The sequence below is a fragment of the Maniola hyperantus genome, chromosome 6 (assembly GCF_902806685.2).
Source record: "Maniola hyperantus chromosome 6, iAphHyp1.2, whole genome shotgun sequence".
Classification (NCBI taxonomy): Eukaryota; Metazoa; Arthropoda; class Insecta; order Lepidoptera; family Nymphalidae; genus Maniola; species Maniola hyperantus.
Window position 1 is genome coordinate 16517939 of NC_048541.1, and position 18408 is coordinate 16536346.

General features: G+C 37.7%; 1 protein-coding gene across 23 annotated transcripts in view; it reads left to right on the forward strand.

Moving 5' to 3' along the window:
• The window catches only part of ATP8A (ATPase phospholipid transporting 8A1), an 87729-nt gene that overhangs the window by 60172 nt on the left and 9149 nt on the right, over positions 1-18408 (forward strand). For 6 of the 23 annotated variants that reach the window (XM_069499357.1, XM_069499356.1, XM_069499362.1 and 3 more), the window contains 14 exons: positions 123-296; positions 662-837; positions 1499-1630; positions 1813-1971; positions 2558-2755; positions 3047-3205; positions 3890-4026; positions 4338-4458; positions 4953-5144; positions 5584-5702; positions 6384-6518; positions 9472-9570; positions 13622-13681; positions 17590-17630. In XM_069499357.1, coding sequence (XP_069355458.1) covers positions 123-296; positions 662-837; positions 1499-1630; positions 1813-1971; positions 2558-2755; positions 3047-3205; positions 3890-4026; positions 4338-4458; positions 4953-5144; positions 5584-5702; positions 6384-6518; positions 9472-9570; positions 13622-13681; positions 17590-17630 — 1902 coding nt within the window. Of the gene's footprint in view, positions 1-122; positions 297-661; positions 838-1498; positions 1631-1812; positions 1972-2557; positions 2756-3046; positions 3206-3889; positions 4027-4337; positions 4459-4952; positions 5145-5583; positions 5703-6383; positions 6519-9471; positions 9575-11842; positions 16727-17589; positions 17631-18408 lie in introns of those variants that run through there. The other 17 variants (XM_069499361.1, XM_069499371.1, XM_069499372.1 and 14 more) reach the window with 11 other exon arrangements.

Genomic DNA, 18408 nt, shown 5'->3' on the forward strand with positions numbered 1-18408 from the left:
CACAGAAAATTCCAATAGCATTATGTGAGTTCTCTCATGCAATTGTTCGACCTTTAGTAAAACGCCCCGAGGAAAGCCCCGTGTTTTCCTGAATGTGGTCTAAATGATAGTTGTATTGACAGATGAGCGCGCCCTGGTGGCGGGCGCGGCGGCGTGGGGCTGGGTGTTCAGCACGCGCACGCCCACGGCCGTCAGCGTGCGCGCGCGCGGACACACGCTCACCTACACCGTGCTGCACGTGCTCGCCTTCACCTCCGCGCGCAAGCGCATGTCGGTCATCGTGCGCGCGCCCACCGGTCAGTATACAAGGAAAATCGTTCGTCTTGTAAATCGTGCCACATGTTACATGGTATATACCTTAGGGTTGGTTATCCCAACACTTCCACCTCAAAGCCAAAATTCCTCAATATATATAAAACTGTCATGTGAGGCGCAACCCTAAAGAAGATTCCAGCTCAGCATAATGCTGTATGCCTTGTACCCTTGGACCCGGATCCAGGTGAAGCCACGTCTAATGGAGCTTCGGGCGGGGCTTGCACAGTTCCAACAATCATATTTTGATACACACCCATACATTCAGAGAAGCCAGTGGCATTGTTGCTTGTGTACACGCTGCCAGGCTCATCAGGCCTTAGGTTTATTCCGTATTGTCTGTGTGCAGGGGAAATAAAGCTGTACTGCAAAGGTGCGGACTCGGTCATCTACCCGCGGCTGGCGGGCGGGCCGCACGCCGCGCCCTACGCCGAGGCCACGCTGGCACACTTGGAGCACTTCGCCACGGAGGGCCTGAGGACGCTGGTCTTCGCCGTGGCGGACATACCGGACCACGTGTACAAGGTCTTTGTGTATACTTGCTGAATGTGATCAGCTCGTACCTCCTACCTCATACCTTGGTATACAAGTTGTTAAATAATGTCCGTAACATCCCGGCGAGCTGAGGTTATATCTTCTTCTAAATATATAAAAGGAAAAAGTGACTGACTGACTGACTGACTGACTGAATGACTGACTGACTGACTGACTGATCTATCAACGCACAGCTTAAACTACTGGACGGATCGGACTGAAATTTGGCATGCAGATAGCTATTATGACGTAGGCGTCCGCTAAGAAAGGATTTTTGAAAATCCAACCCCTAAGGGGGTGAAATAGGGGTTTGAAATTTGTGTAGTCCACGCGGACGAAGTCGCGAGCATAAGCTAGTTATATATATCACGTTTTGTCAGTCTCAACAACAGAGACAATGCTCTACAAATCTTCTATCTCCTTCTAAAGGTCGATGTATATTACTTTCTGCCGCGTACTGTACATTGTTTTGCTGTCTTGCAGGAGTCTTTGACTCCTAACTGCTGATCCTATGATTGTTCCTTATCTATTCACTATTACGGCCCAAACCATCCGAGCTTTGCCGCTTGACTTTACATAGTTTGCGAATTACCAGATTTATGACAAATCAAAATCTTTGAAAATCTGTTAAAACATACTAAGTCGTTTTCAGGACTGGTCGAACACATACCACAAAGCCAGCATAGCGATACAGGATCGAGAGCAGAAGATTGAGGAAGCCGCCCTGCTCATTGAGAACAATCTACGCTTGCTCGGCGCGACCGCCATCGAGGACAAACTGCAGGTGAATACACACACACACACACACACACAATACATTTTTTTTTAAATTCAGATACAAGTTAGCCCTTGACTGCAATCTCATCTGGTAGTAAGTGATGATGGGATGTGGGCTAACCTGGAAGGGGAATGGCAGTTTTTATTAACCCATGCCCCTTTGGTTATCGAATTTTATTTAAACCTTAGGACGGTGTTCCCGAAGCGATAGCGGCTCTGCTAAAGGCCAACATACACGTGTGGGTGCTGACGGGCGACAAGCAGGAGACGGCCATCAATGTGGCGCATTCCGCGAGACTGCTGCATGCCGCCATGCCTCTCCTGCTGCTCAATGAGGATAGTTTAGACGTAAGTGCAGCATTTGTATGCAAATTAATATATATTTTTTTATAGTTTTTTAAACGTAATTACTTTATGAACACATTAAGGAGCTTAATTTTGAATATTCAGGTGTGTCTGAAGTTTATTTTTCGAAATTATTCACAAATAAATTAATCGGCCCCAAAGTTGGTCCCTGTACACTCCAGTCACCCTAAATATATTTAGAAAAAAGTTGACATTTAAATAATAATAATTTGATTTATTTCATAACAGTGAGATATGAAATAAAACATTCTGACGCTGTTGTTATACACACAGTTTTACAGGTAGTTGTGATGATCAATACAGTCAAATGCTTTAGATGAATCACTCGGGAATCGAGAGTACCAAAATTAGGATGCGTTTCGACTGATACGGAACGAGTGAAACGGAGCGCAGATTCGTCTGAGATTATTGGGAGATAACGGGATAACATGATCACGTGATCAACAATTTATCCGATTGGTATATTCCTACAGGTGTCGTTTCAAATGAAGGCCGATGAAACTTTGAGATTTTGATTGTTTTCTCCCGATCGTTTACAGTTTTGTATATTTGAATGTTTCTGGATTAGGGTACCCGAGAAAGCTTATCGCGTCACCTGGCGGACTTCGGCGAGAACCTCCGCAAGGAGAACGAAGTGGCGCTCGTGATCGACGGACAGACTCTCAAGTACGCCATGGGCTGCGACCTCAAGAAGGACTTCCTGGACCTGTGCGTGTCCTGCAAAGTGGTCGTGTGCTGCCGCGTGTCCCCTATACAGAAGGCTGAGGTAAATCATAAGCAAAATAAAAATAAATTTCTTTTCTTTCTTACTTTCCTCTTTCAAAAAGATATTTATTCCCATAATCCTGAAAATATGTGTCCCCAAATTTTTTCAAGATTTTCTTAAAAATTAGGGGTAATCCCAAAATGACGAAATGTGTTAAAACTACTGCCACAAAATCACAAGAAATTTTAGGGTGCTTTGGTAATACCAGTTATTATCGTGTATGGGAAAGTTCCAGATCTTGGTTGATCTGAGAATCGACGATACAAATTGTCACTGAATTGGTTTTGATAGGTGGTGGAGATGGTATCTCGAGCCACGGGCGCGGTCACGCTGGCCATCGGCGACGGAGCCAACGACGTGGCGATGATCCAACGCGCCTCAGTGGGCATCGGCATCTCCGGCGTGGAAGGCTTGCAGGCGGTCTGCGCCTCTGATTATAGTATTGCACAGGTATAATAACTTATATATAAAACTAGATGATGCCAGCGACTTCCACGTGGATTTAGCTTTTTAAAAATCTCGTCGGAACTCTTTGGTTTTCAGGGATAAAAAGGAGCCTATGTTCTTCCCCGGGGTGCAAGCTATCTCTGTATCAAAATTTTATGAAAATCGGTGGAACGGATGGGCTAAATGAAAAGCTATCAGACAGACAGACAGACACACTTTTGCATTCATAATATTAGTACGGAGGATTGTGCGTTCACCGATAAGAAGTGAAACTTTCAAAAGTTAAGTCTGCCATCTCGGATTTGAGAATGAGTAGCGTTTTCGAAATCAGTACCAAAAAAATGCAAAATAATAATTTTTAAAAAACCTCTGAAATGATTTCATTGTGGTAAAATCATTTGTTTCAAAAATGTATTTTGAATTTGAAAATGGATATTATTTTCACAACCGGCACCCCCGAAGAATTGCTAAAATGATACCCTCGTGCTTTTAAAATAAAACCATGAGTGACAAATACTACAGAAGCACAGAATATTTTTTATCTGTCTCACTCGCACAGATAACAGTACTCGTACACGCTGCCCAGCCAATGAGATTTTTTTAAACATCTTATTTCGCTTTTTGTGATTTAGATCCTCAATCCAAACTGCTAAGACGTTTCGCTTCAAAAATAGTTTTTTATACCAGTTCCGGTTTCTCGTGCGACTTCTGCTGGTGCACGGCGCGTGGAACTACTCCCGCATCAGCAAGCTCATCCTCTACTCCTTCTACAAGAACATCTGCCTCTACGTCATTGAGCTCTGGTTCGCGATATACTCCGCGTGGTAAGTTCCTTGCATTTTGTACCCATTGAAGGAAGCACAAATAGCTATATTTGTAGTAAGGCTTCCTTCACTGGCTCCTCTTCGATCAGGAGAGGATCTTGGCCCGGGGTCGACAGTCAGTTCTTCTGAGAACTTGTAGGCAGGCTTGCACTATTCAACAACAAAAAATCAAAATCAAAGTTTATAAGCAGAACGAGTGTCTCTTATATTACGTCTTATTCGGCGATAAATGGAATGTCCCTAACAGGAAAGCGGAAAACGCTTAAATTGCTTTGTCTACATTGATCTTTGATAGGAGTGCTTTTTGCTAGGTCTGGTCAAATCCTGTTCGAGCGGTGGACGATAGGTTTCTACAACGTCATCTTCACCGCCCTGCCGCCGTTCGCCATCGGGCTGTTCGACAAGATCTGCTCACCCGATATCATGCTAAGGGTGAGTTGTTTCAAGCGTTTGAAAATTTTTACTGGTTCCTGTGTTTATACTCAATTTTCACTAATTGGTCGATCACAACTTTGGGATCAAATTATTTTCTAAGTTAGTTATGTCGCGGTAATTTTGTGCAGGTTGGTCCGGTCCGGCTTTACATTATTGTAAATTCAACAATGAGTAAATTAAGAGGCGACAATTTTACATTCAGATTGATATGGGGAACTAAAATTCGTAGGGCAATAATAGCTCACACAATCACTAAGCCTCAAGAGCTCAACGGTTAAATGAACAGACTGAAATATGAAAGGTTGACGGTACCTATACCTAGCACAAGATTTACGCTTAGTTGGACAGGAAAAGGGGACATTAGTCATGCCTCTGGCAACTCGCGCTGTCTTGGTTGACTTCTGATTGAGATGAGATTAGTTCTGGTGGCCTAGCTGGCATAGGCCACCAGGCCGCTTGCCGCAGTTGTTGAGGTTCCGCTGGTGTTGCAGCACCCGGTGCTGTACATCCCGTCGCAGCAGGGGCTGCTGTTCAACGTGCGCGTGTTCTGGGTGTGGGCCGTCAACGCGCTGCTGCACTCCATGCTGCTGTTCTGGCTGCCCGTGCTGCTGACGCAGCACCACGTGCTGTGGCCGCACGGCCGCGACGGCGGCTACCTCGTGCTGGGCAACTTCGTCTATACCGTGAGTGCGCTTGCACAAGCTATGCGATTGCTTTGTTGTCACCTTCCATATTCCTCGTCTTCTTACTTTCCATTCCTTCAATCCTTAAGTCGATCTGTCCTGATCTGTTTCGTATTCCAAAAATGTTGACGTTGGTATGAACTATGAATATATGCACACCACTGAAGTGTATACTTATGCATATAAATATTTTATATACCCAGTTTGATATTTCAGTTTACTAAACCCAATTTACTAACCACATTCATTGTACTTACTTCTATTCTATCTTACCTTTTATACTGTCCGAAACTTCTGGCTCCACAGAAGACCAGCGTGGAGTGGAATCCATTTTGGCATCACACACCATGCATGTTATTTTGAATTATTATTTATCTGTGACTCCAAATAAACATTTTTTCTTTCTTTCATTCATTTATATGGTCCACTTATATTGCAGTTCGTGGTAGCGACGGTGTGCCTGAAGGCCGGACTGGCGACGCACTCGTGGACGTGGGTGACGCACGTGTCTATCTGGGGCTCCATAGCGCTCTGGTTCCTCTTCATCCTCGTCTACAGGTCAGTGATCTGTGTTATATACTTTACTGCATACATTATCAAGTATTACTCTCTATTTTATATTGCAAGCATCTTGAATTTTTTCCGTAAGCAAACAAAACAGCAATTTTTCATAATTATAACTTTTTATGACGTAACAAAAGCTTTCGATAGTATTTGTCATGTAAATGGCAAATGGCAATAAAGTAATATTCAATACATATACAATATTTGTGTATTGTGTAGTGATCTTTTTGCTCAAATGTTTCCCATATCACAAATTACAAAAACGATATTTCTCAATATAAGTTTGATATGGGTGTCTCACAAGGGTTAACTCTTGGACCACTTTACTTAACAATTTATAATTTCTTTTTATGATTAATGATCTAAAATACGTAGATATCTTATTGACTACAAACATGCATTTTATGGTCAAACAGGAAAAGATATTTTACTTTGTTTTATTTGACGAAAATCATGCCTAATGGAAAGCATCCGGTTGAAGTGCGCTTGCTGAAAAATGATATTATCTACCTACTTATTTTATTTTTTCCGGGTTTTAAATATATTTTATTTTTAATTTAAAGATGTATGTATAAATTTTAAAACTAAAAGGAAACCTCAATAAAATACCTGCAGAAAATTGCACTATATTTCCAAACTTGTATCTAACATCAATGTAAATATATTTGTTACCAGTAACATGTACCCGATGATCCTGATCGGCGCGGTGATGCGCGGCATGGACCGCATGGTGTTCTCTTCGCTGGTGTTCTGGTTCGGCTTGCTGCTGGTGCCCGCCGCCGCGCTGCTGCCGGACCTCGTCGTCACTGTGTGAGTATTATCATTATCATCACCACCGTCATCATCGTGTCTTAAATCGTCATCATGACCACTGGACACTATTGGGCTGCGTTTTCCGGTGTAGGATCACTATTCGAACCGACAGTCTGCAGACTGCAACGTTGCATCGGCGGCACGGTTGCTTGTCGCTGCCTCTTGCTGTCACTCTTGGAAGTCTACCTTAACTTTAACCATAGCCGCCTTTCATGCAACTGGACCTTTTTTTTTTTAATTTTTTTTATTCAGATACAAGTTAGCCCTTGACTGCAATCTCACCTGGTGGTAAGTGATGATGCGGTCTAAGATGATAGCGGGCTAACCTGGAAGGGGTATGGCAGTTTTTATTAAACCCATACCCCTTTGGTTTCTACACGGCATCGTACCGGAACGCTAAATCGCTTGGCGGCACGGCTTTGCCGGTAGGGTGGTAACTAGCCACGGCCGAAACCTCCCACCAGACCAGACCAGAAATTTAGAAATTATAAAATTCCAAAGAAGCCAGGAATCGAACCCGGGACCTCCTACTATTAAGACCACAGCGCTCACCACTGCGCCAGGGAGGTCGTCGAAAATACATTTCATCAATTTATCCAACTTTCATGTAAAATATACTCTGAAACATGTCCCAATAAGCTGTCAACCAAACTCTTTAGAGAGAGAGAGAGACAAAAGATGTTTTGCGTGACAAAAATGTTCCTGCAGAAAATTTATTCACGCTGATGATTTCAAAAAATATGCGATATAATATACGTAAGGTGAAAAACAAAAAAGACATTTTTAAATTTTTCATGATTTAGTTACTTGAGTTGGACCCTTGAAGCTTTTCTAGGCTAAATTTTAAATTAGTTATTAGAATAAATGATTGACGGATTTGTAATAGTATAGCCCGAACATTCGGATTGCAAGACGGCCGAAAGAGGTGCCCGCAAGAAGACCTCCCGCGCACCAAGCCCGCACTGGGCATGTGTACACTGCCCTCTAGGAACAACCTTTCCGTTCAAGTTAATGTTTACTGCCTACTTTTTGAGTAAAACTACCATATTTTTGCAGTATTTTGGTTAGTTTAGCGCACCGACGTATTTACACGCTGTAAGCGTTTACGGCATAGACACAAGACGTTAATTAGTACCCTGCATTTGCAGTTCTGGCTGTGCTGGCCTTTTGTAGTTCAATTATTCGGCTTATTGATGGTTTCAAATGCAATTGTATAGTATATTTTGTATATATTCGTATGATGTAGTTTAATAGAAAATAGCATTATAGAACTAGTGTAATTTGCATTTCCTTTGAGTAAAAAATTACCTTAATAATAATATCTGAGTAGAGGATTCAATAACTAGACGTAAACTTTTGGAAACTTAGAAACAAAATGAGATGATAGTGTCAAATCATGAGTAGATACAAAAATTTTGAAAACCGGACAGGGACACTAGATTTCAACATGGGGTTATTCAAGGGGCGGATCAACAAATTCTTGAAAAACCGGCAACGCAAATGTTCATGGGTGGCGGTAATCACTTAACATCAGGTGACCTGCCTGCTCATTTGCTGGCTATTTTTATTTACAAAAAAGGTGTAATTTGCTCTTCCACAAACCGTGAAAGAAATCTACAAACAATTTATCTACACTAATATTATAAAGAGGAAAACTTTGTTTGTTTGTTTGTTTGTTTGTTTGGTTGGTTTTTTGTTTGTACTGAATAGGCTCAAAAACTACTGGACCGATTTTAAAAATTCTTTCACCATTCGAAAGCTACATTATCCACGAGTAACATAGGCTATATTTTATTTTGGAAAAAAATAGGGTTCCGTAAGATATTTGGGTTTTTCGGACACAAGGTGTAAAAAATCAACCAGAAAAGTTACTTATTTTGCGTACGCTGCCTAAACTATAAAAGATAGAACCATAAAATGTTCTAATTAATTGTAGATCTTATAAATATCTACAAAAAAGTCCGCGACACACTATACCCATCTATGTCGAGTGAGGCACAGCAACCATTTTTTTATTTAAAAATCTTGAATTTTTTTTGGACTACATTTAAACGCGTTTATTTTACTCATGCTATTAATCCTTATCAAAATAAATGATTTCATCACTAAGAACAGTTTATGGAGATAATATTTGGTCTTTGAATGATTAAAATTGGACGTTTGGTTTTGAAGTTATGGCGAAATTAAAATATTACGATTTCTGCTGCACGGCCCGTTGTATTATATAAAGAGGTAATGTCGTTAAGTTTGTTTGTAGGGGGTAACCTTTAGAACTACTGAACCGATTTTAAAAATTCTTTCACCAGTAGAAAGCTACATTATTCCTGAGTGACATAGGCTATACGGGATCTTTAAAAACCTAAATCTACGCGGGCGAAGCCGCGGGGATCAGCTATTTTTTATATGTTAAGAATCTACCTCTGATTAGGACGCAGATTTTACTGAGAAGAGCCGACAAGAAACTCAACGTTTACTCTTTTCACGATGCAGAAGTTATAACAATATGTATAGATACAGCGCATACGCATACGTGACGTCATCGCCCCGCTACCGCAGGAACCTCCTCAGTTACGCCTGTAGATTGTAGAACATCAATGCATCTCCGTCGTAGCGTAAGTTCGTAACATAAAATTGGGTATTTGACTCCAATTTTTTAATTACTTTATTATAAACTAGGATAAAAATAATCACGTAAACTGGAAAAACTAATTAAATCGTTGAAATAACAAAAAAGTTATAAGCATTTAAATATTTCTGATTAGACAGAGATAGCGATATAGCATTTTGACGTCACACCTTACTAATGCCATTAGCTTCGTGCGGTTTGTAAATCTTTGTTGGATTTAAATATTTTTTTCAGCGTACGTCTTTATTTTAAACCTAGTTTATAATAAAGTAATAATATTTATCAAATTCAAAAGTAGGAAAATACCCAATTGTTCGATTCCAGAATACATAACTCTGCCTTCAAAACAATGACGGAAGCGGTGCGAGAGAGTGAGATCAAGAAGAGGGATCCTGCCGCCCTGCTCGCACAGCCCCGACACTCGTGAGTACCATCACATCACATCACCGTCACATCACATCATCATCACATCACACCATATCACTACACTGTATGTCACTAGTCATTTATAAGTTATACAAAGGAATTTAATTTTTCATTTTTTTTAATATTTCGAGATAGACGACAATCATGCCTAATAAAAATCAATGATAAGATCTAGGTTGGAGTAGTAGTTGCCTAGTACAGGCCTATTCACTCTTGCCTCGAAGGTATTTTGCTCCATTGTCGGTGTCTATAAAGTTTCTAGTTCATCGCTGACGGTAAAAATAGATAATGACAAAATAAATAAAACGCCCGAAGGCTGGCTGATCCCATCTATTTAGTTTATTGTTAAAATGGAAAAATTAATAGAACGTGTTGAAAATCATTTTGTAAAAACATGACTGGTGGCATCAGTGAGCCAAAATATATTATAGAAACAACAATGGCTGTCGTGCCCAAAAGTATAAAAACCCAATATTAATATTGCTGTTTTTTCTTTTACTTTCTTAAATATATTTTTCTGAAGAGTTCTAACAAGAAAACAAAATGTCTCTAAATTTCACTGTAATAAATGAAGACGTAAAATAACGTTCTCCTTTTTCGCTTACTTGTGTTATGTAATGGATAGCATATAATATGTAGTCTACATCAATTGAGATTTATCTTTTATCCATTCTTTGATTTATGGCCGTACATTGTTGTTTCTTACATGGCGATTTTTACTGTGATATAAATTGAAATTGATGGATTCGTTCTGTTTGTTCTATTCGCGATCGTATCGAAGTGTGTAGATTGCTAGAAGTGTCATTACTATTATATTATTATATTTATAACATAATAGTATTATCTAAAAATATATATTTAATATTATTATATGTGCTACACAACAGCCTGTAAAGCTAGATGTAAGTGTTGCAAAAAAAACTTTAGTTACGTATTTTAATATATTTATCTGTATATATTATTTCGATACGAAGCTTAGTAATTGCAAACAGTCTTACAAGAATATATCTTAACTTTTCGTATAATTATTATTGAAAAAGCCATAATAGTCACAAAATTAGAACATAATTTTTTTTTCCCCAATTTACTAAAATATTTTAAGATTTTAACATTGGCTATAGGTATAAAAACGATCACATGTGGTAACCAAAAAGTTATGGATTATTATTAATTATACACTCTCATAAAACATAATATATACACTAATATATATTCTAATTGTATATTTTGTATAATATATAAAGTATTCATAAATAATATAAATATGAATATTTATATTCACATTTTCATTATATTTGCACTAAGTAATAATACCTATAATATAAAATACGTACAAAAATAATGTATTATTTTATGTACATAATATATCTATCATATAGATAGTATTTATTTGAAAATAAAATATATAAGTAGCACTCTCGCAATATAGTCCGTGGATTTATAATATTTGATAAAAATGAGATATATTTTTAATATTTTTTATGTTAATGTTAGTTATAATTTTATAAATTGACGGACACTATGAAAGTATGAGTGAGTAGTGTGCCTGTGCACGCATATCGGTCGGTGTAACTGTATAGCAAGTGTATATGTACTTTGAGTTGAGTTTTGTTTGGTTTGCTTGCACACACCCCCCACCCCCTCACCCCTCACTCCCCCGCCCCCCTGCACCGTGCTACCCCGCGCCCCGCGCTGAGATAACTTTACCGCACGACTATGCATTTTAGTTTACTCATGTACTGTAAACATTGTCGTGTCATCTGTAACTTTGCCCTTCATGTTGTAGAGTTTTAAGATACAGTATATTTTTAATTTATTTAGTATCTATTTTTTTTGCTGACTGTTCTTATACTTAAGATTAACTTTTCATGTATATTTGAGTCGGATCTGTTACAAAATGTATAAAATATACGTTTTTAGTTTTTAACTTTATCTGCAAATTCTTATGACAGAAACTTATAACCTAATTTTGAAAACTTATTCATTACAAATAGCTACAAACTATTCGGCAAATGTCGTTAGAACTTTTTAGTAGTTCGTTAATTTATGTTCGTGTATGAACTTAGGTTGGTAGCGCCTATTTAGGTACCTATAGTTTATTAGTTAGAATAGTTTTTGAAAAAAAATAGACATATGTTAATGGTTGCGTGGAAAATATCGTTTGAATCCATCGGATTATAAAGCAGCCGTTAGAGAGTAGTCGGAGGTTATCTCAGCGCGGCGCGGCGGTCGTTGGTTTGACGTTGGTTGTGTGGTTGTGGCGGCGCAGACGGGCGCACGTGACGCGCGGCAGCGGCGCGGGTGTGTGGCGGCGCCGCGTTGCGCCCGAGGACGAGCCGAGCCCCACGCACGCGCTGCACGCGATACAGAATGGCGGACACGCGAGGAGAGCGCGCCCCCACCTGTCGCACGTCGTTTGACGCGCCGCGCGGAACACGCCGGTCTACACCATTCACATACATATCTCGTGTTAGTACCAATATGGAGAGTGCAGTAACATGTATACACATTTACAAAATTCAAAAAGGCATAGATTGATCTATCGAAATATTATTGATATTATGTCCATTTGATGCCTCACGAAGCATAACTTACACTAAGTAACATGACATATTTCAAGTAGGCCCACTACCTGTAACTTTTTTAGAAATATCACACAAAATCTCATCTAGTTTTTGGGGTTTTCAAAAAAATTGGCAGTCAATGGGGAGGGCCTACAAAAGAGGTACTCCAGCTACTGGAAGCTTACTTGACATTTCCATTAAAAATTGAACCTTAATAGCGTAAGGAACAAATTTTGAAAGCTAATAAAATTAGCATGTTGACAATGCGACATTGAAGTCACAAAATCACCCAACGCGCCTGCCGAAGTTTTCACTTCAAAAATATATCAACCCTCAGTATATTTCCTACAAAAAACACGACTGCACTCTCTGTTCTGCGAGCGTCATAGTATAAAAAACTAGACTTATTTCGTTAAGACAAGCGTCTGTATATTCCTACACAATAGTACAGACTACAGTGGTACCACTTTTATAAGTCGCGTTATAAAGCGCAACCTATCGTCGACTAAAACCGAAAGTACATCAATGTAATACAGACCTTATTGCTTGTCGTTAAGATTTTAAACACAAGAACAACAGAGACTCGTGCTGTCTCGCTCATTATCAAACATGGTGCGTTGTCAACAACCAATAGCGGACGGACGCGTACTATGATTGCCTTAGATACTCGCTCCATTCAAAATAAGATTTCTGCGCAGGTACATTGCCGTACCTTATAAAAGTGGTAGTTCTGTATTCGTGTGTAATGGAGTCGAACTGTGGACATTCCTTCCAACTCGCCGGCTATGATACATAGCGGCGCTATTGGGCTTCGTGATATTTTGATAGGAATTTATTATACTCGCTAGAGACGTAGATTAAATTATTTAAATACATAGTTGTATGTCTAACGGTTTAGACGGACGGATTGGATTTGCACTCCAAGCCGACTGCAGAATTTCAGTTCGGATGCAGTTTTTGTAATTGAGGCAACAGTAACGCAACTGGCGACCAAATACGCACTTTGCGTACAGTCGGTGTGCAGTTCTTGATCTCGTGATTCGTGCGTTGAAATATCTTTGTATCCTACGAATAAAGGATTTCTTCTTCTATGGCTTTTTTTTGCTGAGTTGAAATCTACTCAAAAAAAGTGAAATTTCACATCACCCACATTCATAAAATTTTGGAAAAAATGATTTTTACTGCCCAGAAATTAGCGTTTGCAAAACTTGCGGAAAGGACCCGATGAAAACAGCCAACATAGCCGCAGTATCGGTCTTTTACACGCCAAGCGGCGCCTCTATGCCACTCTTATTTTGTACTGTTACGGTGTCATTATCTAAAATCATATGCTTACTTGACTAATATGAGTATTATTGTATTTTAAATTCACGGTCAGTAATTATTCCAATGGTTTACTCGTTTTCGAATAAACTGCAGTTTTGCAGTCAATTTGCCGTCCACATTCAAACCGTCTGTCTTGCCAACAAAACTAACGTGAACAGTGTTTTTTCAAGTTGGACTTACCTGAAGTGTTATGTTCGAGGAATGACGCCTTTTATGTGGTAAACATTTTATATTTTGCTAGTCGGTAACGCAGTTTGACAATTATACAGTTAGGTAAATATTTTGAGCGTAGACTGCAACTTCATAGTTGGTATTTAACACGTCAAAAACACTTGATTCGAGGTGCTTTCTTCGTCGTAAGCTTAATTTACGATAAGTTACCGAACTGTATATTTCTTAAACTGTGGCAGTAGCTTGCGTTGGTGTGTTCGACTTGTAAAAGCTACTTAATTGTTCTACTTAAGTAGGTAATAATATTTTAATTAATATTTTTTTATAATTAGACATTTCCATTTAGGAATTAAACGACCAAAAGTGAAAAGCATTTAAACTAATTTATTGCTAGAAATTCTAAATTATTTGTGGTATAAGTAGTTCAATTTTGTTATATCTTGACTGTTTATATTTAACTTATGAAATACAAGAGGTTCTGAATAGAAATATTTTTAATAATATAAGACGATAGAAAAATTAATGCAAAATTGACGTAAGTTAAAAATATATTTTACTGATAAAATTAGTATCGAATTATCAATAATTTGAACGAAAATTTCCTAAGGTCTTGTTTTAACTTTTGACTTTGAAAAACAAAGGCAATCATATTTTTTTATAAGGACATAATATGAGAGTGATTATAATCTTTTCCATATAGAGTACAAATAGCGTTTGAATAGTTTTAAGTTGTTCAGCCACGTTTACTATATCGAAATAGCATTCCGTCTTCAAAGGCTGTAACATGCTCACTGTGATTTGCAACCGTAGATTTTGTACCATCACGTGCACCCTAGCGCCAAACATTTGATTATTGCTTTGTGACTACCGCAATTGTTATGAGCTGTATTTATGCTAGACTTGCTGAAATTGTATATTTGATGGCGCGTACAGCCCAAGCAGCGAAGGCATAAGGTGAATCGTGTGAGTGGCAACTGGCAGGGTACACCTAAGAGGTTACTGACGGGACTTTACGTAACTGCTGTTGATTTATCGTGAAAGTTAAGGTCAAAGTATTATCCAAAATAGTCTGTCGGACTGTCAATTGTTGAATTTTTAGGATAAAAATACTGTGATAATTAATTACGTAAACTTAAAACTAAAGCTACGAGGGTTCCAAATGCTCCCTGGTTTGACAAGAAGCCCACGACAAACTCAGACAGACGACTGTCATCGTTTCACAATATCACTTAAAACTTATTAGGACTGTCAAAGCTGTTAAAGCAATTAATCCCCAAGCTTTCTTATCATTTAAATTATCCTTTACATTGTAATAGGATTTATTAATAAGTTTGCGAATTTTTCAGTTTGTTTATAGGATATCAAAATTTTGATCAAAAATTTACTCTGGCTAGTCTCGTTGGCTGTCGGTGTGAACTTCCTCATATAGAACATCGAAAAAGCACTAAACACTCATTATTACAAATTAGCTATATAGAGACTGAAAAATCGGGTAGGTAACTCCTCTGTCAAACTCCACGGTCTCCTCTACCAATTCACTCGTCTTTGCTCGAGCCTTTATGTCAATAGTAGAATTGTCAGTGATTTGGAATGATTGTGATTATAGTATTGATCGCATCAAAGTTTGGTGCTAGGGCTGCTGTTGTAGACCTTGTACTTATTTCATAGTACGCTAGTGATTTTATGCGTTCCTGTTTTGTACTGTTGAATTTGTATTTGTTGAGTGTTTGTATTATAAATTATAATCACAAAGTGTAGCAATAATGTATTATTAGTAAAAATCTCAACCGATATCAAGTAGGTCTAAAATAGCATTGTGGAATAAATAAGGTCTCATTATACTACCTTGGGGGATTCCTAATTTATTGTAAATCCATTTAAAAGTACTAAGTTGATTTCAGACTTCGAATTGAGAATCTCCTACGTTTTTGTTATTTTCTAGAATTGGTTAAGAAGCAGAAGTCAAAGTTTTGCGGAAAAAAATAATTCTGTCGTAAAACGTTTTAAGTTTCGTGATTGTGATTAGGAATTAGTTTTTTTTTAATTTCGTTTATTGTTACATATTTTTAAATTTAAAGAAAATAAAGAAAAAAAAAAAAAGGAATATTATTAGGTTTATTTTTTATACAAATTGTATATAATAAATAAAAATATTTACTTTTTCATTTTGTCGACATTTTTCTTAGTCCTCTGTAGGAAAACTTTTTATTGTTGATTCAATAAAAGTTAATTCGTTTACTTCAATTAGTTAAGTATAACAAAATGCTCTTCCAAATTGTATATAATCGCAAGGGTTTATAATGTATATGTACCCTACTGACCGTACTATATGTAAATACAATCTTCCCTTTTTGATTTTGCTTCTTTTGAATGTATACTAGATGTTTACTTTTGCACGTTTACGTCCCCAACGCACAGTAAAAGCTCATTGTATGTTACTCATCCAAATTTTTCCTTTACCTTATTTTTTTTAAGAAATCTAAGCTTGTTTTTCCTTCTTATAAAAGTGGAGATTTTTTTACTTTTTAATTATTGTCATACGAAATTAATAATTATATTTGTCAACAGAATGGCTGTATAAACGTGGTTTTTCAGTACACACAGTATACGAGATTCATACGTTCTTCTTAAAACTTTATCATTCGATAGGTAATAACCTATGAATTAAATCTATTTTCGTTTAGTCTTTGTCGAATTCAAAAAAGATTTATTTATTTATTATTTAAAAAATAAGTGTTAGCGAAGGACTTTAAAATATGTTTTCATGGTCTAGTCAGGACAAACCCAGACTATTAGTCCAGTCTCTGGCGAAGTCATCTTCCAGCAAAAAGAATCTGTAAAATATGACTGTTTGTTCACATATCAAACTTTGTTTCGTGACTCTACTGGAAAACTACCTTTATAGAGTAAATATAAAACATAAAATAAAGGTAAAATTGCCTTCCAATTTACATATAAAACCATTTTAGTATACTTAATAGTAATTTAAATTTGGTACCTAGTGAGTGTAATACATATATACTCGTAGTAAGAGAGGGCTATTTACATTATTTGTAAGATCTATTTGTATTGAATAAAGTGTTGAATTTCAATCAATTGTCTCTATTTACACTATGTGATATTCGAAATTTACTATAAATAATATATAATACCTATGTCGGAAAACATTCGTTTAAGTGAGATCAATAGAGGAAACTATTGATTTTGGGTCTAATTTTATAAATATTTTGGCCGAAAAAATCTTTATAATGTTTATCAAAATTTGAACGGCTCTTGGACGTAAATGTTACCGTACTCTATATGAAAAAAATCTTTATTTTTCTCTTTACATTGCATGCCTTAAAAGTAAAGAACCGTAACAACTGCTTTAGTTAGAAATTGTGTTACAGTTGTTAACGCCCACCTCCAGATTGAGAAATTACAAAAGAAAAAAAAGAACAATTTTAAAAATATTTTTAGACCGTTTTTATAATGAATCTTTTGCATAGAACATACCTATTTTTCACAGAAAAATTACATGGTTAAATTCATAATAAAACATTTGGCCACATTGATTCTAACGTTTCTTTCTTTGTAAAACAATTTTTTTTTAATTTATCGGTCAAGGTGCACTATAAATATGTAGATGCCCTAAAAATATTGCTATTTTATTTAGAAAAATAAAAAAATGTGGGCGATCCAATTGAAAAAAATATTTTTAACTTAGGTATAGACTATATCCCTTGGCTAGTATCAAGCTGTAGTAGACCTGCTGGCTAAGATGGAACGCGCTTGCCTAGAAGATGCCTCTTCATTCATATCCAATTTAAAAACTTGGTTTGGAATGTTTTCCGACATTAAAACAGACAGCATGTGATGTGTATAACGGAGTTGGGTCGGTTGGATGGTTGGGTTGGATCGGACCGGGTTGACATGGTGACGTTGGTTGGGTGCTAACTTGTGGTGGTTTTTGTAGCGCGACGGACGCGCGGCACGCCGTGGCCCGCCTGGCCCAGTGTAAGTACCGCATGGCTTCGCATGCGCCCGAGCCTGTGTCCGCGTCGCATCGCATCGCCTCGCACACTATACACCAGTGTTTCCCAAAAATCCGCGGCCCAAAGTACTTTTCCTTCGCGACCTTATTAAAGCCACGCTTACATTAATAAATCTTACGAAAATTATTGTGACGAAGCACAAACATTCATATTATATTCGAACATTGTTTACATTGATACTTTTTCGTTGAATGTAATTTTTTTGGCGTGGACTCACCACACCAAAAAAAAATTACATTGTTATTTTTACAAAATAAATGTTCGACCAATATCGGAAGACCTAGGAAAAATCCATTTTCTGTAAGTAAGCGAAGAGATCCAATTGTATGGCAATGATATTTGCAGCTATGCGTGATGTCTTAGTAAAATATTATTTCCATACAATTTCATCCAAGTTTATGGTTACAGAAAAAAATGGCCCGTTTTAGTGCTATTTTGAGTATTGCGAGCATCTAACTGTAGTGTCCGAGTGTCATTGTTTGGTTTACCCTTGGGTTTACCGTACTTTTGGCATGACAGGTTGACACAGCTAGGGCGGAATACTTTCTCTAATCGTACCTACGTGTAATAAATCTAATTACCATAGTTAGAGTTACTAAACGTTGACAAAGATCATAATAGTCCTACGGAAACTAAAGGCGACATGACACTACGAGGAGGCAATTCGCCATTTTGTTTTTGGGAAACGCTGGACCAGTCGGCTTGTCTCACGCTGCTAATTTTTGCCACGCTTCACTTCA